This window comes from Ailuropoda melanoleuca, chromosome 7 (assembly GCF_002007445.2).
Source record: "Ailuropoda melanoleuca isolate Jingjing chromosome 7, ASM200744v2, whole genome shotgun sequence".
NCBI lineage: Eukaryota > Metazoa > Chordata > Mammalia > Carnivora > Ursidae > Ailuropoda > Ailuropoda melanoleuca.
In genome coordinates, this window is record NC_048224.1 from 140652614 (window position 1) to 140680401 (window position 27788).

Below are 27788 nucleotides of genomic sequence, written 5' to 3' on the forward strand. Positions count from 1 at the left end.
CCACCCCACCCCGCCTGCCCCCCACCCCTGCTCCCGCCACCATGCCCGCCAGGCCGCCAGCCCCTCTGTGCCACTGCCATGCCCACCTGGCCTCCCCCAGCCCCCACCATGCCCTCCCAGCCTCGCACCCTCCCCAGCCCACCGCTGTGGCCACCCCCAAACACCACCGTACCAGCGCCACCTTCCCCCTCTGAGGGGGCCCTGGCTCGTCGCAGATCTTTGTGGAGCGCCTACTATTGGCAGGCCATTGTCGGGGGTCCGCGGACACAGACGCAAACAGTCGGGCAGACCCTGCCCCATGGAGCACATTCTCCAGGGGTCTCCACACACACACCCTGGGCAAGGCTGCCTGTGTCCAGCCTCCTTTTCAGTCCCGAGAGAGCGAGCCAGTGGACACACGGATGCCCTTAGCCGTCATGGGTTTGGGGGTGTCGGGTTCGAAAGGAAAGAGTGACGGGTCTAGGAGTGGGAAGATGTGAGCCGCAGGAGGGGCGCTCGCACTGGGGAGACCGGGCCGAGTGTCCGGCTCGGGGGGCATCCCTGTCCGCAGCACCAGGCAGGACCGCTGGGACAGGCAGGGTATGGGGGGGTGGCTTTCTGAGCTGCCATGAGGCCCACACGCTGGGCCGAGCACACAGGAAGCCATGCTACGTGTCCTGAGGGTCCACGAAGGCACCCAGGGCCGGAGCGGGGGGTCCCGTGTCCCACGGGTGTGTGAACGCATCCTCGTCCCCCAGGAGATGCTAAAATACAGCAAGAGCTGCGAGGGGGCCGAGGACCTGCAGGAGGCTCTGAGCTCCATCCTGGGCATCCTCAAGGCTGTGAACGACTCCATGCACCTGATTGCCATCACCGGCTATGACGTAAGGGCCTCCCCGTCCCCCTGCGGAGCCTGGTGACGGTCCGCCTGCTGTCAGTGCAGAGCTGTGCCCGGGAGTGTCCGTGTGCATGCGCGTCCCTGCAGTCTGGCGGGAACCCGGGTCTGACTGGCGTCTGGGGTGGGCCCGGGGCAAACAGACCCCAAGCTCGGAGCAAGCCGCAGACGGCAGAGCACCAGCGAGCCTTCACCTTCCAAGCTGCACGTTGGCCCAGGAGCCCCAAGGGCGGCGGTACTAGGGCTGATCTGTGTTTGCCGCCGCTGGTGGGCTAGGGGCAGGGGACCAGCGGGTGTGAAGGCCAGACTCTGCCTTTTCTCATGCGCCTGAATTAGGTCAGCTCACTCACTTTGTTGCCTCTCTGTAGGTCCATTCACACTCACCCTGTGTTTTTGAATTTAATAGGCTTTATTTTTAGAGCAGTGTTAGACTTGGAGCAGGATGGGGGAAGGCACGAGGACCTCCCACACGCCCCTTCACCCCCATGCAGCCCCAGGTCTCCACACCCAGCAGGTGGGACCTTTGTCACAGGGGTGAGCCTCGGCTGGCCCATCCTCTCCACCCAGAGTCCAGAGTGTGCACCCGAGGGTTTGGCAGGTGTGCAATGAGTGCCCTGTATCCACCGCTATGGGGTCAGACAGAGGGGCTCCGCGGCTCAAAAGCCCCCATGCTCCGCCTGTCACCCTCCCCCAACCCCCGGCCACCCCCGACCCCTTTCCTGCCTCCACAGTTCTGCCTTTGCCCACGCGTTAGGTAGCGGGGGTCCTGCAGGACGCAGCCCTCCGAGGCGGGTTTCCTCTCCTCGGCAACATGCGTATAAGGCCCCATGTTCGTTCTGGGCTTAGGGGAACCTGAGTGACCTGGGGAAGCTGCTGATGCAGGGCTCCTTCAGCGTCTGGACAGACCACAAGAAGGGCCACACCAAGGTGAAGGACCTGGCCAGGTTCAAGCCCATGCAGAGGCACCTGTTCCTGCACGAGAAGGCCGTGCTCTTCTGCAAGAAAAGGGAGGAGAACGGGGAGGGGTACGAGAAGGCTCCTTCCTACAGCTACAAGCAGTCCCTGAACGTGAGTGAGGCTCCTTCCCCACAGCTGCTGACCCTATGGGGGGAGAGGGCCACCGGTCGAAGTTCTAGCAGCTGCGGCCATGCCGCACGCCACTCATATCTTCGGGTGTGGGAGTCTGGGACCTCTGGCATCCTCAGCCCTCACCCCAAAACCGCTTCCAGCATTTTGACGATGCACCGACTCCTTTGAAAGATGGGGGGGCGTGCTCTCATCCCGCACTTAGCAAACCTCTGTCTCCCTGCTTTGTGTGGTCAGATGGCAGCCGTCGGCATAACAGAGACCGTGAAGGGCGATGTAAGGAAGTTTGAGATCTGGTACAATGCCAGGGAGGAGGTATACATCGTACAGGTAGGGCCCCACTCTCTCCCGGGCCGGGCATCGGGGACTCGTCGGGCCTCTCTAGTGAGGGCTGGCCTCTGGAAGCTTCTGCGGAGCTTAATCTCCCAGAGGCCGTGTAGGGGCACCGCCCTGAGCTGGACCCAGGAGGAAGTACAGGGAACCCACAGTTAGGGTTCACGAAGGGCGTGTCCAGGAACACAGGCTCTGGGGGCACAGCTAGCCTGGGCCATGTTATACACGTGACCAATGTGTCCTTGTCCTCACGGCCCCCACCGTGCTGGTGAGAGCAGGGGGTGGTAGGGCTGTGAGTGAGCCCTGAGCACGTGACCCCCTGTCCCCGGGGCCCTGTGATGGGGTCGGCCAGCACGCAGGACAGGCCTCTTCCAGTTGCCTCCACACTCGGACACGCGATGGCCACGGCGCACTGCCCCAGCACGCGCACCAGCACGGCTGGCCCGCAGCGATGGCACCCGGCTCCAGCTCGGGCACCAGGCCGTGGGAGCTGCTGGGACAGCGGCCAGCACTCTGGCCTTCTGCAGGCCCCATCTCCAGAGCCCAGCTGTCACTGCTCTCTGGCCGCACACGCTGTACTGAGGCAAGACGGCGGCCGGCTCGTCCCACGCCCTCAGAATTTAGAGTCTACCCTCAGAATTTCAGACTCCCGTCTTCCTTGTCATAAAAGGATGCCACGAGCCACTTCCCAGAGAAACATGTTCTCAAAGGGCAGTTTGTGCCCCAGGGTTTCCACTGTCAGACACCAGCGAGGGTGGGAAGGGGCAGGCCGGGCAGTCAGCCCACTGCCTGCGTTGTGCTGTGCCTTTGGGGCCGTCCCAAGGCAAGGGGACCGTCTGTCGCCTCCTCCTTTCCCCCGTTGTCCATTCCTAAGAAGTTCCACAGAACCTTCCAGAGTAAGAGGTAAAGCAGTGTCTTTAGGGAACGTGCGTCCTCACCTCCTGGCATTCCTTCCTGGCCTCAGGCACCAACCCCTGAAATTAAAGCCGCGTGGGTGAATGAGATCCGCAAAGTGCTGACCAGCCAGCTGCAAGCCTGCAGAGGTAGGAGCCCCTGTGGCCGCGAGCTGCTCTTGGCTTTGGCTCCAGGCGCATTTTTGCGCACGTCCAAAGCAACCCCCACATTCTGAGCTCTGGGCGGTGCTGCAGCGTGAGGGGTAAAGTGGGTCAGCCGGCTCTGTGTGTCCCCTCCCGCAGAAGCCAGCCAGCACCGCGCGCTGGAGCAGTCCCAGAGCCTGCCTCTGCCCGCGCCGTCCAGCACCAGGTGAGGGAAACGCGCCCGCGCCTCCAGTCCGGACGTGGGCAAGTGGGAGTGCGCACGCGCCCCGCGTTCTCACGGCCGGTTACCCGAATGTCCTTATTGGGGGTTCGGGTCACTTTTGGTTTGCCTGAAGGCCCCGGGAGTGTCCTCTGGCGTTGTGTGCTGGGGGGGTCCGTCCCCGCGGGCCGGCTTCAGGGACCCGTGTCTCTGGCCCCACCCCCTGGTAGAGGCCAGCTGTCGCCGTCTCTGATTGTTTTCCGTCTGCGGGTTATTTCCTGTTACAGTCAGCACAGGACGTGCTGCTGGTGAAGGTGACAGCCGCCATGTTTCCGTGACGGTCACGCCTCAGGGACAGGGACCGTCGGGGGCCGAGGCGCAGAGCCACGCCGACACACCGGCCTCACGCTGCCTTCGTCGTACCTTCTCTGCCCTTAGCTTTCCTTTGTTACTGTATGCGTTCTCCGCGGCTTTGTTACTTTATTTCTCCTGTTTCTGCTGAAAGCCACATCTAATCGTTGGTGGGACAGGATATGGTCTAAGTACATAATCCTCAGAGCGATAGTTTGGAAAGAGAGAGACCGCCCTCCCCAACTCAGAGAAACCACCACCACCTCCTAGTCCACACCCAGCATGTGGCCCAGAAGTGCTTGAAGGACCCGGCGGGACCCAGGGACGGCTCAGCCTCACGCGCAGGGAGGGCTTCCAAAACTAACAGGCAACATTCTACTTCTTTTTTTGGTGTGTGTGACATCATTAGTCCCTCAAAAGGGAACACGAGAAACATCAAGAAGTTGGAAGAAAGGAAGACTGACCCCCTGAGTCTGGAAGGATACGTGAGCTCCACACCGTTGCCGAAGGCCCCTGAGAAGGGCAGAGGTGGGTGGCTGTGCCGGGATCGGTCACGGGTGTCAGAGCAGGTGTCTGGGACGCACAGACCGCTGCCTGCACGGCGTGCTGGGACCTCCCAGAGAAGCCCTCTTCCTCACAGCCGGGGTGCCCCAGAGGACACCCCGCGTGACCTGACATGTGTCTCCAAGCCCCGCGGGCTGCGGCCATCCCCACGCCGTCCCTCTCTCTTCCTTTGTAGATGACACGGTCACTAGCTCTGCCTCAGAAAGCTCCGCGCTTTCCAGAAAGCGCTTTACTCTGCAGGGCTTTGCTACCCTCAAAGGTCAGAAAGGTAAAAGGCACCTGCCTGCCATCCATGCTGTGGACGTGTCCCTCACCGTGGTGGCGTGTTTGTCATCCATTCGTGTGGTGCTCATTCGTGTAGACGGCTGCGGCATCACCACGTGCAGCCGACCAGCTCTCCCCGCTGAACCGCGTGTCCTCCTGGCGCTGGCGTGTCCGTGGCGCACACAGCCCACGTTCTGTCGGTGGGGCCTGTGGTTTAAAAAGGTGGAAGCTGGCTTTTCCAGCGAAGGCTTGTTCAGAAAATGGAGCTGTCATTTGCTTTTCTTGGTGAAACTCCTCCCGCACCACCCTCCCCTTTCCCGCTCGGGCCCGCTTGTCCTCACGGGTGTCACCCTTCTGCACGGCACTCCAGTGCTGGTGTCGCCTGTCTCCAGGGCCGGTCGCTAGCGCACAGGGCGCAGAGAGAGTCCTTCGCATGGGAATCTCCAAAAGCGGGACCGCCTTTCAGTGCGGCTTGGCGGTGAACCGCGTGGAGGGAAGTGCACGGAGGTAGCTCAGGGAGCACGTGTGGAAGGTCCCGGAAGGTCGTTACGAGACTCCTCACCTGCGACTAAAAGCCGGTTTTCACTGGTCCAGAAAACTGGATGGTTTTGTTTTTGTTTTTGTTTCGATTTATAAGATAGTGTTAAGTTGGCCTCAAACTTTAAAAAAAAAAAAAAAAGGAAGGGCACATTCTGGCGCCATAGACTTAGCTAATGAGCGCAGCAAGTATGCACCCTCTGCGTACTCTCATGCAGGGTTAAGAAAACGCACCTACACGTGGCCCCTAGAACGAGGGTACCGTCTCACGTCCTCCTGCTCTCCGGGGCTCTCCTGTCACCCGCACGAGGGACCCATCCGCTAGCTTCATTCTGTTCGCAGGAAGCTGCTGTGTGCACCAGTGGAGATGAGCCCGTGGGTGTCTGTGTCCCATCCCAGCATGATCTCTGCTCCTCACGCCGCCTCCACGCCCTGCGTGCAGCTCCTCACGCTTTCTCCTGTTGTATTTTTGCCTCTTCCTCCTTCTGCAGCTTCTCCTACCAGCCCTGACAAAAAAGCTAAGCGACACGAAGTAAAGAGCGACCCAACGCCTTTTGGTTTACGAGGTAGAGTGGCTCCACCTTCTGAACGTAGCCGGACCTCCATTTACCCATCCGGTTAGGGACACTGTCTTGTCCTTTCTCGCCACCGAGGACACAAAACAAAATAGGTCTCTCCTAGCCAGGAGCAAATTCATTGTTTTCCCCAAAAGCATGGTGCTCTGGCAACAGACACCGTGATGACAGCACCCTTCTCAGCTGGACTCTGGCCGGGTCTGCCCAGAACCTACAGAACTCCCCGGGGGCCACCAGTTAGAGGCTGCCGATGCCCGGCCAGCTTGCAGATTGGGGCGGGCTGTTAGAGCTGTCGTGCAGGCTGCGGGGCACCCCGTCCTCGGGCCCCTGAAGCGCCAGCCCCTCCCCTGTGTCACCAGTTGTACCGAAGCTTTTTGGTGGGAGCACAGCTGTCAACGGGATCGTGCCGACCCCCCATCTCATGGGAGGATGACGGGCTGTACAGACAGGTGGAACCAAGCTCCATACTGGACCTCAGGCTTCTAGTTTTTGCTCCTCATATCACAAGGGTACAGCACACCCCCCCAAAAATCCAAAGACCCTCCTTGGCCAAGGCCGAGGGTTTGAAGTTTGCAGAGAGGGATTCACAAAGTGAATTTTCCAACAATTGTGAAGGTTCCCAAGGGGTGCAGGTGGCCTCACAACCCCCAGGACCACTCAGGGTCACCCAGCACACTCTGCCTCAAGCACCAGGCTGTGCACCTGGGACCCAGACGGCAGCTCTCCGCCAGCCCCCACATGACAGCTCAAGGCCAGCAGGTTCCCACAGCCTTCACATGGGCGGGCAGCGCCCGGGGGCCGCCTCTGGGGTCCCGGGGCCTGTGACAGGGGTCGTTTCTCCGTTGACAGCCTTGTTTTCTGCTTAAGGCCTTGAGCATCGCCTGGCTGACGTCCTTTGTACAGGACACTGGTGAAGGGGCTTGAGCCCCCACAGTGGCCGCTTGCCCGCGGTTCCTACTGCCTTTCAGCCAACTTGTGTCTCCACACCTGTGATAGGAAGATGAGGCGGCTTCGCAAGGTCACCACAGATGTGACCTGAGCGTGGTGCCTGGGGCGCCCCTGCCAGTCCCCCTCCCGTCCACTCCCCTCTGCTCCCTGTTGCCCACTAAGCGGCTGACGACAGTAAGCCGCTGTCCCCTGGGCACTCTCGCAAATACTTCCTCGCTTGCCGCCGGAGAAGCTTCATCTGCCCATCGTTTTACTCAATGTCAATATCAGGGACTATTTTGCGGAGAACAGAGGGGACTGGGTTCATGGTCACCTTGGTGTAATGTCCTACAAACGCCCTAACATCCGCATAGATCAAGGGGTGCCGTCTGGGTTTGTAATACTTACGGTTCCAAACACGTCTCCTCATCCCACGGTCCATGCCTGAGGCGCATCGGCCCTCGGTACCTTCCTGACGCCCTTGTCACGCGGTTTTAATGCGGGGATGCTGCTCGAGCCTGGTAAAGAGGCTTTCCCCAGGGAAGGGAGCACCGCAGGCCCATGGCTGCTCTGCGCCTAGACACCCTCCTTTCTCCGCGGGCGTCTGTGGGCAGAGCAGCGGGAGTCTCCCGTCACACGCGAGGTCTGTCGGCGGCACTGCCGTCCGGCCCGTAGGGGTCTCCAGGCAGAACACGGTGGTCTTTCTGTGCTCAGGGTTCCCAGACACGTCTGCCTCTGTGTTGCCAGGAGCCCCATGTCTGGCGGTGGGCTGCCACGGGGAGACCCCCTCAGCCAGGCTGCCTGGTGCTGCGACCCCAAGACCCCCCACTGCCCGTGCCCCATCTGCCCTTTCCACACCACACATACCCCCAGATGAGCCAGGGCGCACACGGCTGGGGGCTTGCGGCGGAAAACCCCGGTGCCCCATCCCTGCACAGACACCAGCCCACCGCCACTCGCCCTGCGGCCCGGCCCTGAGACGGCCAGGCTCAGGGGCTGTCCAGACACTGGGCCTGCTGGTGTGGACAGGGCTCGTGCGGCTCCAGGTGCCTCTGCAGCTCTCACGCTCTTCCTTCCGGGCTCAGCCCTGCTGGCTGAGGGGAGCTCTAGGCCCCAGCTCCCTTCCTGTGAGGACAAGACTCCCGGTGCCCGTTTAGTACAAGTGTTTCATGGCCAACTTGAAACACCACAGGCCTCGGGGACAGGCCTGTTCAGCAGCTTGTGCCTATGCGGCCCCGCCTCACAGAGGGGAGCGAGCCCTTCGTTCTCGGGGAAAGTACACTTCCCTGCAGGCCACAGCCGGTGAGCAGTCTTCCCTCCCAGAACCGCTGGCCTCCTGCCACAGTGCCGCCGACTCCAGGCGGTGCCCGTGGTCCTCGTGCCACAGGAGTGGCTCCTGCCTGTCTCTTTACTGCTGGTACTCACTGTGTTCAGAATCGGGAATCCATCATCTCCCATCTCCCCTCAACTTGCTTGCATTCTCCCCGAAATTTCCTCCAGATGGGAAACACAGGTGTTATTCTTTAGGGCTGCCCTGCGGTGGAAACTCTAGCAAGGGGCTATGGGAGCATTTTATAAAGTCCCCAGGAAGCTCTGTCCCCACACGTGCTGCCCAGCGCGCTCTGGCTGGAGCTCGCGCAGGCAGCGGCCTGGGCTGGAATCCCAGCCTCACCGCGTGGCCACGGAAGCTCAGAGGCAGGATTCGTGTCTGCGTGCGGTGTCTGCGGCCCTGTGCCATGAGGGTCAGGGTGCCCTTACCTCACGGGCCAGGACGGTGCTGGTACGGGGCCCGAGGGGCGTGGGCAGCTGCCGTGAGGACGGGTCCCCCAGCCGGCCCGATGCGTGCTGCCGCTCCAGGGCGAACGGCAAACTCCTTCCCTCCGGTGGGGTTCGCTCCAACGCGGGTGGGCGGTGGCGTCTCCAGCTAGTGGTTATTTGGGGTCTCTGTGCTCCCGGGACCGCGGGCGGGGGTGTCGCGGCAGAGCCTGGGGGGTCACCTCCCTGAGGGGCTGGGGTCATTGCTTCACCTGGGCTGGCCTGGCAACGGAAGCGGGTGCTCTGGGCCCTGTGGCCCCGTACTGTGCACAGAGGGGGGTCCGTCGTGTGTCCAGCTCCGGGGGGAGGGGGCAGGCCCCTCCGGGCGGCACGTTACAGGGTCACGGGCATTGTGCAGACCACCTTCAGACAGGCTTGTGGTAGTGGGTGGTCCTCACTGGAGCCTGTTTCCTCTCAGGTTGGAGCAAAACGTCTCAGCCCTTGGAGGCCCCTGAGGACAACGACGGCTGGTCCAGTGCCGAAGAGCTGATTAATTCCTCGGACGCAGAGGAGGAAGGCGGAGTGGGCCCCAGGAAGCTGGTAACCTTGGGTCCCCTCGGGCCGTCAGCCTGGCACGGCTGGCCCCTGGGCGGGAGGGCTCCAGAGCACCACCGCGGTGGTGCCGTGGCTCTCGTGGCCATGGGGGGGTGCCCGGTCTCGCTGTGGCTGTGTGCCCACCCGCCTCCACCATCAGAGCCCCGCCAGACGGGCTCTCCCACAGAGGGGACGGAGCACAGCCCTCCAGGGAAGGGGAGTGCTCTCAGCAGTGTCTGCGAAGCTGTGCGCATGGCTCTCCCTCACTTTAGAGAACTCCACTGTTCGAGTGCGGATTTGCCTTCTTAGCAGGCCCGTTCTCTAACACAAGCTGGAGGAGAAGCCGCTCATGTATGAATCGTCAGAGTCAGGGTTATACCAACAGATGCTTAGTGCGTGCCTGGCGCTGCCCTGGTCCAAGTTCCAGGGCTCCACGCGACAGACAGAACTTCGTCCGCGTGAACGTGTTGTGCGCACGCTGGGTGCCAGGCACTGTCTAGACACCAACACAAAGTCTCCGCTCTCGCAAGAGGCAAAGTAAAAGGTAGTGCAATACAGGGCATGTCAGGTGAGGATGGCGGCCGTCTCACGCGGGAGCCGAGGAGGTCGTTCCGGGAAGAGGCGGCAGCAGGTGCAGAGGCCCTGGGGCTGAGGGCTGTGTTCCGGAGCGTGTGAGGCCGGCTGGAGCAGAGGCATGCTGCAGCGCGGCCGGACCACCAGGCATGAGTCAGGAGCACTTCGCGGGTTGGTTAGGATTTGTAACACGGCTGCAGTGAGAGACTTGGCATCTTCTCACGACCAGGAGCTCTTCCCCATTTAAGGTGACAGTCCTGTCAAAAGCCCCACGAACAGCAGGGCCCTGACGAAGCGCTCGTTGTCCTCCTCCTGTTGCTTGCGGCGGACAGCCGCGGCGGCCTCGCTCGGGGCCTGGGGCGGCAGACCGTGCTGTGTTTGATGTGCCGCGTCCTCCTCCACCAGGTTCCAGGAAAGTACACGGTGGTGATGGGCGACGAGAAGGGAAGCCCAGACGCGCTTGCTGTGAGAAGCGGGGACATAGTAGAGGTGGTCCAGGAGGGTGATGAGGGCCTTTGGTAAGATACCGGAGGTGGGCTCACACCCAAGACGCCCGGGAGGGGTGGGGGGACGCGGCTGGAGCCCTGACCGGCCCACACCACTTTCAGGTATGTCAGGAACCTCACCTCCAGCAAGGAGAGCTGGGTGCCGGCCAGCAGCCTGTCCACGCTCCTCAGCACGTCCGGCTCGGCTCAGTGCCTGAGCAGCTCAGGTAAGACCCCTGCCCCGTGTGGGCCGCACCCCGAGCCCGCGGGGTTCCGCAGCTGTGAGCTTGAGTGTGCAGATGCAAAGCCGCACCCATTCTTGCCTGGTTTTCCTGCAGAGTCCAGTGCGGGGTCCACCCTGCTGAGCGCCTCCTCCAGCTGCAGCGAGAGCTGTGGGGCCCCCCTCTCAGACCTCCAGGGGTAGCGCCGGGCCGTGCAGGACAGCAGCCTGCGAGCCTCTAAGTTTTCCTTTGCTTGGGCTTGCTTAGTTTGGTGAGGGGACGGTGCTCTAAGACCCTGGGGAAGGAGGACCCTGACAAGACCCCAGCGAGGAGCCGCCGCTGCCCACGGAACTTCGAGGTGCAGACGCAGGGGCTGCAGAGGGAAGGTTCTGGAAGATTCTGCCCTGTGGCCTCCACGCTAGGACCACCCCCGACGAGGGTGCAGAAGCCAGTTCCATGGGAAGGCCGAGGTACACTGAGCTTCCCGGGAAAACCAGGACGGACGGAGGGCGGCCGGCCGTCGAAAGGAACCCGTCCCAGCCGCTCTGCTTGGTTCCGGGAGTTTCCGGTCTGGTGCTTCCTGCAGGAATAGGCATGTTGTGGGAGTGACGAGTCCGCTGACCCAGCAGCTTGGCGGGGGGACTGTTTTGTCTTTTACAAGTTTTTTTTTTTAAAGCAGGGATTAATTCCATGGCCATTTTTTGTGGTACTTTGGCCGCTAATCTTTACCAAGAATCACTGTGTTTACATGAAATGACAATTTGATACTGTATTTGATATAAAACTATTTTCTGTTACCGGGGTTTACACTACAGCGCGGTGTTTATAGTGCTGGGAGATTTGGGGGCTCTCATGGGGACCGAAGCCCGCGCCAAGGCCTGCCTGGGCACAGGAGGGTGAACATGCGTCCCCCATCAAATCCAGCAGCGTTTCTACAAACAGAGGCAGTTGAAACCAAGGACAGCTCATTACCTGTGTAGGTTAATTTTCAAGAGAAAATTAAAGCTATAATTTAAAATATTTAGCTTCTTTTCTACAAAACAATGGGGAACTTGATTTTTTTAACTAGCTTCACTGAATTAGGATTTTTTATTGTTTTTGAAGAATAAATGAAGAAGCAGTTTTTGCAGGGTTCCGTCTGAAACAGTAGCCACACCGGGCTCCGTGAAATCACGCGTGTCTGCCTGCCTCCGCGGCCTCCTCCACGCTCAGTAAAACCCCCTGAACTCGGAAAGTAAGGAGTTCATGACTGAAACCAAGGCAGAGCCAGAAAGAAAACTCTGTTTTATCTTTTTGTGTTTCAGACACAAATTCTGTTCTTTGGAAACACTGTCTGTGTCTGGTGGGCGCAGGTACTCTTATCCGTGTGCACATGTGGGTGTGTGTCTGTCGGTGTCCATGTCAGGGACGCCCCGCGGCCTCCGCGATGCTGGAAACTGTCACTTTACAGCCCTCCCTGAGCCCCGCGCCCGCGAGGCCCCTGCCGGCTGACCTGTGCAGTGCGTCTCAGCAGCTCTCCTCGGTGTCCCGCGGTGAGAACGGTTTACTCCATGCGCTGCTTGTCCAGAGACCGCCCGCCGCCTTGGCCGCGTCACTGCCCTGGTGGTCCCTTCTAATTCTTAAGGCACTTTAAACCCTCGTGTTCCCGTCAACTCTTATTTGGTTTCAGGTCTTTATTTTTTTTCTGCTGATGTAAATGAAATTTTTAAATCAGAGTTCTTTATTGTATGGATGGAGTTTGAATAAATATCAGCCCCTCTTGCTGTCTGCCTCCGTCTGTTAAAGCACAGAATTCCTCACGCTCTGCGTGTTTGTCGTGCTCTCGGCTGCGCGGCTCCCGTGAGAAACAGGCAGGCCCTGAGCATGACCCAGAGGATGTTCCATACGCTTCATTTTGTCCGAGAATGATGGAAATAAAATAACCCGCGTATTGTGCCAACAGTGTAAAGGTAACAAAAGAAATGTGAAATCACCATGTTGGAACAAGAGTCCAAGTGATGACTCCTGAGCCAGGCAGGGCCGGGGCGGAAGGGAGGGCGGTGGAGGGAAGCGTGGCCCACAGCGAGGAGTCACCGAGGCCACACAGCACCAGCATCTTGCTACGCCGACCCGTTGGGAGGGGATCAAATCGGATGCAACCAATAATTGCTAAACGACAACATACAACCAAATCACACAAGGGTTGGACATAAAGCCCAGAACAGAGATATAGCAAACACTGACCTCCCGGGAGCCCCTCTGCGCTCAGACTTGCGGGCGGGGCCCCAGGCTAAGATCCAACCCTGCCCTGCTGTTGGGGCCTGCCTCACTCAGTGGACCGTGTGGCCGTGAGCGAAGAGTCCAGGTTGGGGGACACTCCTGCTCCCGGAGCCCAGCCCACTGACGCCCGCGTGCCCACAGGGCTGCACGGACTGTCCCTCTCCACCTAGCCGCTGTTCCGCCTCTGCTCACCGGCGTGGGGTCTGGGGTAGTCCTGCTCTATGCCTGCGCTTGGCCATCTTTCACGGACAGAGGGCCACATCCCCCGCTGGCCTGTGCTGTCCCCCACCTCCCCAGAGGACCCACACCACCCTTGGACTCGAGGGCTGGGTCCAGCGCTTGTCCCGAATCCATGCTGACATCTGCTGCCGGGCAGGTGCTGTCCACGAAAACCTGACCCCGCAGCTCTGGGGGGTCAGTCAGAGAAGGAGCGCCCCTTTCCTGCACCTCCCAGCCGGGCACCCCTGAGTCCACAACCGGACGCTGCTCACGCTGCTCTGAGAACAGCCCCAGCCCCAGTCCCGCTCAAGAGGAAGCACGGACCCCAGCTGAGAGCATTCCCTACGTTCACATCTGCCTGGAAGCCTGGAAGCCGTCCCGACCCAAGGACGGACCGTGTCTGTAAGGAGAGGGAGACGGGTCACACACCGCTGGGAGGCCATGCACCCCCCGAGGCCGGGATCAGAGTAGTGTGTGAGCAGGCCCCCCAGAGCCCCCAGCTGGAAGAGGCAGGCAGGTGCTCCCCGGGCCTCCGGAGAGAGCAAGGCCCTGCCACAGACACCTTGCTCCAGGACCTGTGGGCTCCAGAGCTGCCAGAGGATAGATTCCTGGTGCTGTAAGCCCCCGGTGTGCAGCCCTTAGTCACAACAGTCCCCGGGGAGGGGCCGCCCGGGGGTCCGGGAAGGCCCTGAGCTCGGTGTGAGACGAGGCAGCTCCTGGGCCGGGCGAGCACGCCTGGGGCGCTCTGTCCACCCGCCCACCCGCGACCCTGCCGTCTTGGAGGGCCCAGCTCACACCACAGGAACGACAGCATCTCCACCTCTCAGAGGAGATGTCAGCACGATTCAGGAACGGAGCTCAGGAGTGAACTGGTTCTCCCCGCACCGGAAGGAAACGAAGCCCGGATGCCCAGCGGTCCGTCTCGTTCGAGAACGGCTGCTACATCCGTGGCGCGGGGGGAATCCCAGGAAGGCCTCCCTCAGGCCCCGCAGAACGCGCCAAGCCCCTCCCCCACCAAGAACAAACCCCCAAGCTGCTATCGAAAGTAACAATTAGAAATTCCAGAAGCGATCTGCAAAACATGTCCTTCCCTAGGGACTAATGCTTCCACTTGGGCTTAGAGCGGGGTCCCTGCGGGAAGCAGCTGGGTCGTGTGCCAGAGATAAGCAGAGCTGGCGTCCCCGGCCTCCATCATTTTGCAGAGGGTCGAGCCCGCTGGAGGCTGGACGCCCATGTCAGTCTTGTTGGGGTAACCGACGGTGCCGGGGGGCCCAGGACGGTCCAGGTCAGCTTGGGAAGACTGGCACCCTGAGAACGCCCCCCCCCACGCCTGCCAACCCTGAATGGTGGGTCATGCCGGCTGGCGGCTTGGGCCCAGGACGGCAGGTGCCCCTCCTCCTGGTCATCCCCACGTGGCTCTCGGGCGCACCCAGGAAGCCAGGCCCGGGCGAGGAGTCGGTGTCCACGGCAGCTCTCTTGAGAATACTCACGTGGTCTCTGGAGACCCTCTCTCCTCTCCCAGAGTTACCCCTCGGCTTCCCACCCACGCTCGTCCTGAGACCAGCTGCCGTGCGAAGTCCCAAGGGCCTCGGGGTTCCCGTGGCACTTGAGGGGCACGTGGCCGACACGACGTCTCCGCACGGAGCCCCTGCTTCTCGCAGACACAGCCGTGCTGGAGGCACCTCGGCTTCTGGGCAGGGATCCGGCGCCGCCCCGCCCCCGGGGTTTGGGAGGCGAACGCTCCCTCCCCCACCCCGCTACCCTGCTTGGAGGCCAGGACTTTGCCCGCCCCCCCCCACCTGGAATGTCGACAGACCGGTGTGACGCCCGTGGCTCTCACCATGGTTTCCCAGGCGGGCAAGCTGGCCCTCCTCTGCCTTCTCCTCAGCCTGCAGGGGTCTCTGGCTGCAGGTAGGTCAGGGCGGAGGGTTCCCTGTAAACCCCGTAGGAAGGGCTGCCGGGCCGCTGGCATCCGTACCTCCCATCGGCCCACCTCGCGGTGGACACGGCTGCTGCCGACGGCTCCCATGTGGTCTGCACCCAGGATCCCTGCTCAGGGGTGCAGGGTGGGATGCCCCCCTCCCACTCTGCTCTCCTGGTTCTCGGTCAGCCAGTGCCAGGGACAGGGTGGGGACACTGCGGTGACCGTAGATACCCTCCCTGCCACCACGGCGCCGAGGGGCTTAAATACGGAGATAAAGGGACGTGCTTTATAAGCGGTCCCCATGGAGACTTGCCAGTACAACAGGGCGGCCGTGGTGGCGACACGGTCAGACACTGTCCCATGCCAGCGGCTAGCCTGGGTGGGACGGGACACCGCCCCGATTCCTGCAGGTGCCCAAAGGACAGCGCCTCCGCTCCAGGCAGGGCAGGGCTGCCTTTGTCCTTCCTTGGGGCAGCAAGACCGTGCTTCCCAGGGTCGTCCCCCTCCCCGCCCAGCTTTCACTGATCCCCCACAATTATCAGACTTGCCGCTGGTTCCCTGGGCTTTCTGGTGCGCATTTGCTGTCCTCCGAGGGTAGAGAGGGTAGACATCCCCTCTCTGGGTGCCTCTGGCGGGTGTGACCCCCCCCCAGTAACCTTGAGTTTCCCTTAATCCCTCCTTCCAGACCAGGCGGGCTCCCTAGGAATACACACTCGCAAAATGCTGTCATTGTAAAGAAGAGAGGTGGTTCCCTCAGCCATGTGCCCTGGGAGCTGCCCCTCCCCCTCCTGCCTCCCCACCTGCTGGAGGTCTTGATCGGACCCACACAGCCCTTCCTTCCCAGAATCGGAGTCCGCGAGTCTCCAGACTGCACTTACCTCTCCTCTGGGACTCAGTTTCCCACTTGCACGTGCCCCTCAGTCTTGGCTTTGCTCCTGCCCTGCCCGGCCTCTCTCACTGCCCAGCTGCTCCTCCACAGTCCCCCCACAGTGGTGCAGTCATGCCCCAGGGGGTGGCTTTCCCCGGGCCCCATGGGCTTTCCCAGCCTCGGCCTCCGTACAGTTGTCACTGACCTCAATGTCCTCGTCTCTGTCACCCGGCCCTCTCTTACGATGACGCAGTCTGAATGTCTGCCTGGGTGTCCTGAAGAAGCCTCAAATCCAAGGTGTTCAGACTGGTCCCATTACCCCCAACTGGGTGGCCTTGGGTGAGCTCTAAACCCCACTCACCCCCTGTTCCTCATAAGCAAAATGGGGGACAGCTATGTGCAAGAAGCTACTGGAGTCACCAGAGAGGCTGGAAGGACACAGCAGACCAGGGCCTGGGGAGGGGCCCTGAGGATGCACAAGCCCCTGAGCTGGGGTCTCGGGGCAGGTGCAGGAAGGTGCAGATGCACCAAGCTCGGGGCAGAACTGGTGCCAGAGCTCAGACACTCTTGGGAGACAGCAAAGCGATTCTCCGAGGTGGGGCAAGGACGGGAAAAGCAGGCCTGGTGAGACGGAGGTGGGGAGGCCAGGCAGGGATGACTGTGCATGCGGGTCCCTCAGTTTGCAGGGAGGTGGCCTCCAGAGACCCGAGGCTCGGGTGGTTGGGGGGGACAGCTGACGTGAGAGCGGGGTGAGAGCAGAACACGCGAACCTGCAGGAGACCAAAACTCAAGGGCTGGCAGCCGAAAGTGGGACCTCGGACTCGGGGAGGAGGACCCAGGGAGGCCCCCTGTGGCCAGACAGGGAGCGTTGGGACGGTCAGTGTCAGCAGGCCTCCTGCCACCAAGAAAGGCCCACGAGGAGCTTTCGCTTATAGTGGGTCTGAAAGTCAGGGCAAGCACATCTGTGGAAGGTGAGGAACACGCCTTCGAGAGGGAGAGGCCGTAGCAAAGCAGAGCCAGGGTCTGGGTGGGTGGGAGGGGGACAGCCCGCCACAGGGACAGGCTGGAGCTCTGGGAGAGCTGGGGAGGAGGGCCCGGGTTCACAAAAGGAACATGAGGCTTTATGCAGATGCGAGACCCCTCTCCCCACCACCGTGCCCGGCAGACCCCTCCTGGCCCTTCCCTGGCCACAGCAGCCTCGCCTCCACCTGAGCCACCCTTCCCCTGCCGCTCCACCTCTCTCATCCCCCGGGCAGGACCCCTGCTCATTCATCCCACCACTCGCCACGCAGTGTCCCGGGTGCTAGGACCCAGCACTACAGAAGTTGATTATACACGTTTTGAAACAGAATAACTTTTAATCCCCAAAGTTTTTATATACATTTTTTCAATAAGTTACATCTGCATATATATGTGCATTTTTACATTTTATTTACAGTATGTGTGATTTTATTATCTCTCATTTCGTTTAATGGTACGTCTTCTTAAACGTTGTGTTTCACGGCACGGGGGACGCCGTCGTGGACTGGCTCGGACTGCTGTGGCCAGGCTCTCCTTCCAGCGAGGTCTGTGTGCCCGCCTCTGAGCGCTTCCTTAGCGTAAATTCCTAGAAGGGAGGCGGCTGGGCCGGAGGGATGAGTGCGTTAGGTTAGAATATAACGAAGGTATTTCCCCACGCCTGCACACAAAGCTTGTGCCATGCTGCCGGTGCCGGCCGGGAAGCCCTGACTGCCGCGACTCGGCGGGACGCGACGCGCGGTGGTGTCCGTGCTCATGGGGCTCCCATCTCTCAGTCTTCCTCACCCAGGAGGAAGCCCACGGAGTCTTGCACAGGCAAAGGCGCGCCAACTCGTTCCTGGAGGAGCTGAGGTCCGGCTCCCTGGAGAGAGAGTGCAGGGAGGAGCAGTGCTCCTTCGAGGAGGCCAGGGAGATCTTCCAGGACACGGAGCGCGCGGTGAGCTGGCCCTGCAGGGGGCTCCCCCCGCCCCGGGGGCCACGCAGGTCTGTGCGCCCAGGCTTCGGGCTCTGGCAGGCACAGCCCTCCGGGTCCGGGTCACCCTCCCTCTGAAGGACAGCTTCACTCTGGTCAGTCGGCGCTCCTGCAACACCCCGGCCACCGCGCCCCCTCCCAGAGGCATCTCCCTCTCCTACACCGGGCACCCCAACTTTGCATCAGAAAATACAGTGTGAAAAGCACAGTCGATGTGTCCCTTGCCTTCCCAGGGAAGGTCCCTGATCCCCAAACGGTCCGTGATTTGGGAAGGCACCGCGGACAGAGCAGACCTCGGAGAGTCAGGCCTGGGCAAGCCTCACAGCAGCGCCGCCTGCGGACGGCTCCCCAGGCAAACTTGTGTGAGGAGACACTTAGGGAACCACCACGGCCTCCACATGCCGAGGCCCGATGCGGAGAGTGGTCTCATTGCTCTCCTCACGTTCTGAGAGGGGAGTATTCAAGCTGTACCACACCCCTTCCAGCCCCTTCAACGGGAGCGCCCCTCAGATTGTGAGGACACGAAACCACACTTCCCCTCACCGGACGTCTCGTGCTCACAGGACTCTCACCTCACACGGGACACACATCTCACACTCGTGGGACACACACCTCACACGGGACACACATCTCACACTCGTGGGACACACACCTCACACGGGACACACACCTCATGCTCATGAAACACACGCCTCACACTACGGGACACACACCTCACAGAGGATACCTCACACACTCACAGGACATACACCTCATGCTCACGGGACACACACCTCACAGGACACACATTGCACCCTCACAGGCCACCACCTCACACTCACAGGACAACTCATAGTCATGGGACACATACCTTACACTCAACAGGAAGTGAGGCTACATGACACTTTCTAGGGACATTGACGATGGTCACTCCTTGCATTTGTGCACTACTTAGTTTTTCAAAGCATGTCCTACAGTTCTCATTTTATCCTTAGAGTGATCCTGTGAGTTTCAGTTTGCTTGGCCAAAAGATTCCTCAGGAATCAATTTTATCGGAGCCCTTTGCATTCATAGAACACCTTTGCATCCATTACCGCCTTCTCCTCCAGTCACATGTGTATGGATGACCCGCTTATCACCAGAGGAAGAAATGGAGGCTTAGAGAGCACATATGTCCTGTCCCAAGTTCACATCTTGGAGGTGGCAGAGTTGGGGCAGAAACTCAGGAATTCTGAATTGGGAGAGGGAAATTTGTGACCTCTGGTGGGCTTAGCGAGCTGAGGTGGAGAGGATAGGATTAGGAAGAAACTGCCTTCCCCTGGATGAACTCACCTCATCTCCCAAGGAAAAAATGTGGCTTCCAGAGTCCACTTCAAAGGGCCCCAGGTCAGAGGCCCCCAAGCCCCACAGCTCACCCCAGCTCCCAAGTTCACTCTGCGGGTACCACATGTATTTGCTTCTGGTGAACGCGTCCAACACCGCTTCCTCTTTGTTCCCTCAGAAGCAGTTCTGGATTTCTTACACCGGTGAGTTGGTAAACGGCCCATTTTGATCCCACCCTTCTCCTCAGCCCTTCTCCTCAGCATACTAACACTGAAGCACTCCGCAGATGGGGACCAATGCGCCTCGAACCCGTGCCAGAATGGAGGCTCCTGCGAGGACCAGCTCCAGTCCTACATCTGCTTCTGCCTCGACGATTTCCAGGGCCGGAACTGTGAGACAAGTGAGGAACCCCACAGTTTGCAGACAGAGCCCCCAGCAGGCTAATGGGCATGGCCTGGTCCCCTGCCAACATGACAGTCTGGGTTCTAAGGTGCTAGTTCTCAAATTGGTCGCCCCATATCCACTTCTGGGAAATAGAAAGCCCTTGGGTTCCCAGTGCTGGAAGATTCAGATACACCTGGAAAGAGCCCAGTGAGGCTCTCCCTGACTGCCCAGCTTCCAGTCGAGACAGCTGGGAAAACCGTATCTTCTATTACAAAACTGTGAGGTATTTTTTCACCTTTCAAATATTAAAGTATTGCAAAGTTAAGGGGTTCCTCAGACCATCTCAGGGTCACTAATTTGCTGGAAGGACTCGTAAAACTCTCTCAAGGCTGATATACTCAAAATTACAGCTCGTTACAGTGGAAGGATACAGAATAAAGTCAGCAGAGGGACAGGTAAGAGCCTCCCATTGTCCTCTCCCAGTGGAGTCTCATAGACATCCTTCTGTTCTCCAAGAACAATATGTGACAAGACTTAGGGAGTGTCACCACCACCCCAGGAGGCACACTGAGCCTCCATATCCAGAGACTGTATTGGGCCCAGTCATGCAGACGTAGCTGACCTTAGTCTCCAGCCCCTCCGGAGGTGGAGGTGACACCATGTGGCCCAAGACCCCACCATGAATCACATTGTTAGATCATCCGGTGTGGCCCAAGGCCCTCAGAGAAACAACATTCTTATCAGGCAGATTAAATTAAAATGTCCAACTTAACCAGCCAGGGTGTAGGGGTCACCCCCTAGGAGCTCTTTAGGTGAGTTCAATCCTTTCCCACACAAATGTACATTCTTATACCCAAGGCACTCTTCAGGGCCACAACCACCTTCTGCTCTAAGCAAACCAGAGGCCAGGGAGAGGGAAGGCAAGACTAAGGAACAAGGCTTCTGCCAGTTATCTGGGGCTGGAAAGCCTTGGTGTCCTTGCCTGGCCTTTTATGCTCAGGAGCCCTGGTGTGAATCCTCCAGGACCGTGATGCTCAGGAGCCCTGGTGTGAACTCACTTCCAGGCCAGGCCTTCCTGCTGGGGTCCTGGACAGACACAGTGAGCTAACCCCACCTCCCACACTGTAGCACTGCCATTCAGAGTCAGGAGGACTGTTCCCCATCTCCATCTGTCCAAGCCAGTGGTCAGCCCCGGCCAGCTCGTGGGGGCAGCAGGGCCTGGCTATAGAGCCATCTCATCTGCCTGGCCTCTTGCCAGCAGGTCTCCACTTCCAGTGGACACGTCTACTGTCCCCGGAGCACTTTTGCTTTCCCTGGGCCATCCCCGGCTCCTACCAGGTTCTGGGAGGGGGGCACAGAGCCCCCATGTGCCAGTCCTTGGTCCCCGCTGGCTAAGCTGCTCAGATGTGGGACCATACCCAACTCCAGGTCACCCTTCTGGATGAAACCACAGAGCTGGCTGGTACCTGGCTGTCTCTGCAGCAGCAGCTAAGCACGACGGTCGTGCGGGGAGAGGGCTGACCTCCCCTGACCGGCAGAGGTCCCTCTCAGTCTTTCCCCTTCCTGTCCTCAGATAAGAAGGACCTGCAGGTCTGTATGAATGAGAATGGAGGCTGTGAGCAGTACTGCAGTGACCATGCCGAGGCCGGGCACTCCTGCTACTGCCAAGAGGGGTACGCGCTCCAAGACGATGGGGTGTCCTGCATGCCCACAGGTAATGGGTCCTCAGGGGCCAGCTCCAGGGGCTGTGCTCTGCTTCCTTCCCAAGGAGCAGCGACCCATTCCTGCACGGCCACAGCCGTCTGTGAGAGACGAGAAGGGTGGGCTATATCTACTACGTGCTGACCACTCCATGCCCACTCGAGAATAGGCCACAGTGGCGGTGGGCAGGACAGAGACCTGCGAGCAGCTCCCTGGAGGGTCTGGGGCCGCCTGCCTGTTTGAGGCAGGCCCAGAGGCACAGAGGGAGGCTCTGCCGGCCCCCGCCGCTGGTCCCTCTGCAGGGAGCCACATTGCCGCACCCAGCTCTGCAGGGACCGAGGCACGGTCCACAGTCCAAGTCTGTCTGAAAGGCAAGCACTTTAGGAAAATGGAAATTTCCCCAAACCAGTCTCAAACGAATACAGTTCCAACGGCAGGGACACCCAAGGCCTCTCTGTCCAGAGCAAAGTGGACCCCACCCAGGCTAGAGCCTGAATTTCAGCTGCCACCACTAAATGGTCTCTCCTCGGCGCAGGGACCTTACTGGGGAGACCAGAAGTTCAGAGTGTGCCCCAAACAGCAGCGCCGTTGTCCACGGGCTGGTCAGTGTCCTTAGGCAGCATGTCATTCCCCTGGGAAATGAGCAGAGCCTAGCTTCCAGAGGGCGGGACCTCCGTTCTTGCAGGAGCAGCCCCGGGCCTCTATGGGCCCAGCAGCTCCCACATGGGTGGCCCTGCCCCGGCAGCCCTCAGAGCACACACCTCATGAGCTCAAGGTCAGGCATGAACCCCCGGCCCAATGACTTGTTTTCTACAGTGGAATATCCGTGTGGAAAAATACCCATTCTGGAAAAGAGAAATGGCAGCGACTCCCAAGGCCGAATTGTGGGCGGCAAGGTGTGCCCCAAAGGGGAGTGTCCCTGGCAGGTAAGGCTCCGCAGGGCCCTGGCCCCGTCTCCCTGGAGGGCCCCGGCCCCGTCTCCCTGGCTGGCGCAGAGCACTTACTCCTCGTTCTGAAGCCCACGCCTGCCCACTCCCCTCTGTCCTTCCGGATGTCAGCTCAGCTCTGGCCTCCCACCTCTCCCTCGGTGCTGCTGGCCTCACTCCCCTCCACAGATGAGGGAACAGAGGCCTCCAGGGACAGATGGCGGAGGCAGGGTTTGAGCCCAGCCCAAGGCCCATCGCTGTCGGCCTCCTACGCTGTGACGTGTCCTCCTGCCAGCAGAGGGGGCCGTCCCTGCGCGCGGTCAGGGGTGTGGGGCCACCCGTGGGCCTGGTTCCCGTTGGAAATGCACAGCCTCAGGCCCCCAGACCCACTGGGCCAAAACCTGTGTCTCCCAAGGCGGGATGTGCGCACTCGGGTTTCTGAGCCCGACCCAGTGATCCTCGGGACCCTTCATGTGGGGACGCCTGAGGTTAAAAGAGTTTCTAACATATGAGAACCTTGTTGGGGACACTGGAGGCTCACCGCTCACCCGTGGCCTGACTGCGGGTTCCGGCAGCCCCAGTCCTCCAGCTTCGCTGCTGCCTCAGGAGCCTCGGCACCCACCCGCCGCCCCGCCCCCGCCCCATCCCACCTCACAAGGGGGGGGGGGCAGGCCGCTGGGACGGCGTGGGGCCTGCGTGGTCTAGGGCCCACTCCTCAGCCTGGCAGAACCCCGGGTTTCGGTGTTCAAGGGTAACGCGAGCTGGACGTGTTCCACAGAGTGCCTAGAACTGGCAGTGCCTCCGAGAGGCAGGGGAGGGTGATGAGGGTGGGTTTCTGTGTTTACAGCGGAGAACACCTGGGAGGGCTGTCTGGGGGGCCGCAGCAAGCACGCATGCCCACCCGCGCACCAGGACCTCTCTGTACCATTCACCCCCACCCCCAGGAGAGAGGGCCACCTCGCCCATGCTACCAGGGGGGAACCAGGCCCCTGAGATTCAGGCCCAGATGCAGCTGTAACAGCCACCCTTCCAGGGGGCGGTGCAGAGCCGCTGTCAGTCAGGCTGGCTGCATTTTCCCGCGCCTGTGTCCTGCCCTCAACAGGCAGGGGTGTGGCCTGAGCCACACGCAGCTGCTCTCACGCAGCTCGCAGCTCAGCTCGGGAGGACTGTTCTCCGAGAGGCCTGGCAGGTGCTGGCTCGGGTGAGGAGGGCGCACGTTCTCAGCACCCTTGGTCCTGCTGTCCACGCTCGGGACATGAGGCCTCCGACACGCTGACCCCATGTCCAGTGTCTGTCCTCCCTGGTGGATCCGTCTCACCACAACACGCCGCGACCTGCCTCGCCCTCTCCAGGCCTCCATCTGGCCTTCCAGCTCCTCCCTGTCCGAAGACTGGCAGGCTGGAGACTCCAGCTCCTTCCATCGCCGTGGAAACACCACTTCAGGGAAAGTCCCCCTCGAGCTTCGCTCAGGCCCTGCTCAGCACCGTCCTTGCTTTTAGGAAGAGGAAACGGAGGCACTTAGGGAGGGCTCGCTGTGTGCGGGGAATCGCGCTTGGCGCTGCGGCTCGCTGCCTGTCTCCCGCGCTGGGCCGGCCTTCGCAGACCGGGCATGCTGGGGCCAGCTTGGGTGGTAATGCTGGGCAGGCTCAGGGAACCGGCAGCCGCGTCCCGTGGTCAGGCTGGAGCCCGTGAGCTCTCCGTGGCCGTCGCTAGCTGGGGAGGTGGGTCCCTGGGGAAGCGTGGCAGGGACGTGACCTCTGCGTGTTGTGCCCGTGCAGGCCATCTTGAAGGTGAAGGGGGCGCTGTTGTGCGGGGGCACCCTGCTCGACGCTTCCTGGGTAGTCTCGGCCGCGCACTGCTTCGAGAAACTCAGTAACTGGAAAAACCTGACGGTGGTATTGGGTAGGTTTTGCAGTTCCTCTGCCCGCTGACAGCAGTTTGCAAACAGGACCAGCTTCCACGACCAGATGAGCAGTGTCCGGGCAGACCCCAGTGCCCCCGGGTCCCACCGTGGCCACGGTCCCCTGGCCTCTGTCCCACACACGTGAAGTCACAGGGTTGATGCTCTGTTAGCATCTTACTTTGGCCAAGAGCCCCATGGCCACGGCGGGCGCCCTCCGCTGCCGGACTATGGGATGCTGAGCGCCCGCAGGCGAGGGTCATCAAGCACCCCTCCTCAGGCACCCTCCGCACAGAGTCCAGGGGTGGCCGCCTGGGGGCGCTGCTCCTGCCAGCCTGGGGCTGGACACAGGGCCCCTCTGCCCCAAAAGGAGGCTGTGGGGCAAGGCGTGAGCAGTGCGGGTCCCCTGCAGGCGAGCACGACCTCAGCAAGGATGAGGGCGAGGAGCAGGAGAGGCACGTGACCCGGGTCATCATCCCCAACAAGTACATCCCCCGCCAGACGAACCACGACATCGCCCTGCTGCACCTGAGCAGGCCCGTGACCTTCACCGACCACGTGGTGCCACTGTGTCTGCCTGAGAAGGCCTTCTCCGAGAGGACGCTGGCCTCTGTCCGCTTCTCAACCGTCAGTGGCTGGGGCCGGCTGCTGGACAGAGGCGCCACGGCCCTCCAGCTCATGGCCATTGATGTGCCCCGCGTGATGACCCAGGACTGCCAGCAGCAGTCTCGCAAGTGGGTGGGCTCCCCCGTCATCACCGAGAATATGTTCTGTGCCGGCTACCTGGACGGGAGCAAGGACGCCTGCCAGGGGGACAGCGGGGGCCCGCATGCCACCAAGTTCCAGGGCACCTGGTACCTGACGGGCATCGTCAGCTGGGGGGAGGGCTGTGCGGCGGAAGGCCACTTTGGGGTGTACACCAGGGTCTCCCAGTACATCAAGTGGCTGCGCAGGCTCATGGGCTCGAGCACAACCCTGACAGGCCTCCTCCGGGCCCCGCTGCCCTAGCCCCAGGGCCAGCGCCGGCCCAGGAATAAAGCTGCTTCCTGTCCCTCCCTCAAACCTGGAAACACCTCTGCACTTCGTGGGGTGGGAGGGGGCGGGAGTGGGGGGAACATGCGCCGGCCAGGGAAGGGAGGGGCTGCTTACCGAGGGCGCTCGCGCTCCTCCGACGGCCCTCACCGTGCACATGTCGGTGCGGGCTGCTGCCCGACAGCCGCCTGTTACGCTCCATGCCTCTCTCTCTCCTACAAGCATGTCGGCTTCATCTCACGTACCCTGGATGCACCATCCATCCACTTTGGTGGCTATCCTTCCAGATCTTTCTGTATATGTCACTTCTACCATAAAATGGTAATGGCACATGCCCTGCGCACATCAGGGACTGCCCGCCATCCGTGGCGTGCCCACGCTCACCCCGCTGAGGCCCTAGCACTTGTCCCGGGGCCGACCTTGGGCTCAGGCGCACAGCGCCCCTGCGATGAGCCTTCCTCTGTGGAGGCCGGTGCTCGAAACCGGGAGCGCCCTGATGGGTTCCCCAAACCCTACAGAACTGGGTGTTCTCTTCCTGCCAAGGCCGTGGTCGATGACAGTCCGCCAAGAGAGGCCCGGGAGCACCAGGTTCCTCGGTCCTGCCCCGTGAGCAGGACGAGGGAAGGATCCGGTGACATTTTTATCAAGCGCTTCAGGTGCGCGTGGAACCTGCTCAGCCCAATTCCATAGGCCGCGGAGGAGTGAGAAACAAGCCGTCCCCGGGGGGAGCTGATGCAAAAATGGGGCCCCCGAACCCCGCCAGGTGGATAAGAGCACATCCTGTGGGCGCCTCGCCCCCTCTTGGGACCCACTCGGGGGGACAGTGCCTGGAGCGCCAGCAGTACTCCACACCGGTGTGTTTGGGCACCGGGACCTGCTGGGCTGAACAGTCAAGCCGTGTTCAGTGCAGGGCGGACCAGGGGCCACGCGCTCCGCCATCCGTGTCTGTCACCTGGTTTCGTAGAGGGGTTATTGGGACATGCCCATTCCTTACTTGGCGTCCTCGGCCGCTCAGAACCCCAGCACAGAGCCGTTGGGACAGAGACCATCCTCTGCCCCCAGAGGCAGACGTGTCCGCCGTCCGGGCCTTGACACAAGAGGCTGGCCGCCCGCCCGCCCGCCCACCCAGCCTGCCGCTGGCCGGGGCTCAGCATTCGGGGGGCGTGCACGACGGTGTCCCAGACCAGCTCTGCCTCCTGCCCTTGGCCAAGCTGCTTTCCCGCTCGGAGCCATGGCTCCTTGTCTAAAAAACGGAGGCTTGGCACTGGTCACCAGGATGGGTCTTGAGCACATAGAAGGAGGGTCCTGGGAGGGCTGCTTCGTGTCACGGCTGGGGAAGCCAGCCTGCAAGCCTCTGGCGTCCTCCGCTCCGCGGCTCAGGCTGCGGACACTGAGGGAGTTCCCACGTCAAGAGTCAGGGCTGGCTCACCCCTCTTCCTGGAAAGAAAAGCGGAGGATGGGCGGAAGGGCTACTGTGGGAGCCCACCCAGACGCACACGGGGCTAAAAGGCGTCCTGGGGGGGCGCCTGGGTGGCACAGCGGTTAAGTGTCTGCCTTCGGCTCAGGACGTGATCCCGGCGTTATGGGATCGAGCCCCACATCAGGCTCCTCTGCTGGGAGCCTGCTTCTTCCTCTCCCACTCCCCCTGCTTGTGTTCCCTCTCTCGCTGGCTGTCTCTATCTCTATCAAATAAATAAATAAAATCTTTAAAAAAAAAAAAAAAGGCGTCCTGGGGTTGCTGGCTCTGCCTCGGTTTCCCAGCCGTCAGTGGGAGACGCAGGCCCCTGCTTCCCGGAGCTGCCCCAGCACGGGTGCCCAGCGACGCCAGGACAATCGCTAGAGGCCAGCACACCTGACGTGCCCGTACACAGGTGGCTATGGACCACCTCCTCTTTCCGTGCATGGCTCTCACGTCCTCTCCCACCCCCGGGGCCTGGGACAGGGAGGGGCTCACCCCGGATCCAATCTCCCCAGCACACTGATCGCGCCAGAGACAACACCACACACAGAGACGGGCTGTGTCACCCCCCGCAGGCCGTCTGCTGGGGCCAGCTCTGCGTGTGACAGCTCCCGCCCTACAGAAGACCACCCTGGCCCTGGTGCCTTCAGTCTGTCAGGCTTTGCTGAGCACCTGCTGTGTGCCAGACGTCTGGAGGCGCTGGACACAGAGCAGCAAGCGGACACAGTGAGGCTGATGTCCTGGCGACTGGGGGCGTCGGTGGTCACTCGCCCCCTGCAGAACGCGTCAGGTGTGGTGGGTGCTGTGACTCATGGTGCAGTGTCTCTCTGTCCCTCTATGTCCCTGTCTCTGTCTCTCTCTGTCCCTGTCTCTCTCTGTCCCTGTCCCTGCTTCTGTCCCTGTCTCTCTGTCTCTGTCCCTGTCTCTGTCACTCTGTCTCTGTCCCTTTCTCTGTCTCTGTCCCTGTCTCTATCCCTGTCTCTCTGTCTCTGTCCCTCTCTGTCTCTGTCCCTATCTCTGTCTCTATCCCTGTCTCTGTCCCTGTCTCTGTCCCTGTCTTGCTCTGTCTCTGTCCCTGTCTCTATCCCTGTCTCTCTGTCTCTGTCCCTCTCTGTCCCTGCCTTGCTCGGTCTCTGTCTGTCTCTGTCCCTGTCTCTCTCTGTCTCTGTCTCTATCCCTGTCTTGCTCTGTCACTGTCCCTGTCTCTATCCCTGTCTCTATCCCTCTCTGTCCCTGTCTCTGCCTGTCTCTGTCCCTGTCTTGCTGTCTCTGTCCCTGTCTCTGTCCCTCTCTGTCCCTGTCTCTGCCCTCCCCCGCCGAGGGGCCCTGCACCCACTGCATAGCCCGCACGCCTCCCTCCCTGGCCTGACTGCCACAGGGGAAGCTGCTTTCCGTGGGCACAGACCTGAGCTATATTCCTGGTGTTGT

At 61.2% G+C, this 27788-nt stretch overlaps 2 protein-coding genes across 14 annotated transcripts in view; both read left to right on the plus strand.

Moving 5' to 3' along the window:
- Positions 1-12157, plus strand: part of MCF2L (MCF.2 cell line derived transforming sequence like) — a 142797-nt gene extending 130640 nt beyond the window's left edge. For 5 of the 12 annotated variants that reach the window (XM_034665490.1, XM_034665496.1, XM_034665498.1 and 2 more), the window contains 12 exons: positions 738-863; positions 1721-1942; positions 2198-2290; positions 3258-3336; positions 3490-3556; positions 4311-4429; positions 4641-4733; positions 5758-5832; positions 9002-9123; positions 10096-10208; positions 10299-10402; positions 10514-12157. In XM_034665490.1, the coding sequence (XP_034521381.1) occupies positions 738-863; positions 1721-1942; positions 2198-2290; positions 3258-3336; positions 3490-3556; positions 4311-4429; positions 4641-4733; positions 5758-5832; positions 9002-9123; positions 10096-10208; positions 10299-10402; positions 10514-10599 (1299 nt within the window). In that variant the 3' untranslated portion in view covers positions 10600-12157. Of the gene's footprint in view, positions 1-737; positions 864-1720; positions 1943-2197; positions 2291-3257; positions 3337-3489; positions 3557-4310; positions 4430-4640; positions 4734-5757; positions 5833-9001; positions 9939-10095; positions 10209-10298; positions 10403-10513 lie in introns of those variants that run through there. The other 7 variants (XM_034665494.1, XM_034665499.1, XM_034665501.1 and 4 more) reach the window with 4 other exon arrangements.
- A 2512-nt stretch (positions 12158-14669) lies between these two features.
- Positions 14670-24929, plus strand: F7 (coagulation factor VII). 2 transcript variants are annotated; one of them, XM_002930501.4, is made up of 8 exons: positions 14670-14785; positions 17460-17620; positions 19137-19161; positions 19245-19358; positions 20916-21056; positions 21860-21969; positions 23748-23871; positions 24282-24929. In XM_002930501.4, exons 1-8 carry the CDS (start codon positions 14716-14718, stop codon positions 24875-24877), a joined length of 1341 nt encoding a protein of 446 aa, XP_002930547.1. In that variant the 5' UTR covers positions 14670-14715; the 3' UTR covers positions 24878-24929. The 2 variants fall into 2 exon arrangements, with proteins under 2 accessions (XP_002930547.1, XP_034521406.1); XM_034665515.1 differs by lacking the exon at positions 19137-19161 and having other exon boundaries at positions 19206-19358.
- The last annotated feature ends 2859 nt before the right edge of the window (positions 24930-27788 follow it).

Bases quoted from the DNA above. Each gene is read 5' to 3' on its own strand.
- F7 (XM_034665515.1), top strand. From the start codon at position 14,679: ATGTCGACAGACCGGTGTGACGCCCGTGGCTCTCACCATGGTTTCCCA. The intron at 14,786-17,459 runs GTAGGTCAGGGC...CCCATCTCTCAG, and splicing joins GCAGGGGTCTCTGGCTGCAG to TCTTCCTCACCCAGGAGGAA. The intron at 21,970-23,747 runs GTAAGGCTCCGC...GTGCCCGTGCAG, and splicing joins AAGGGGAGTGTCCCTGGCAG to GCCATCTTGAAGGTGAAGGG.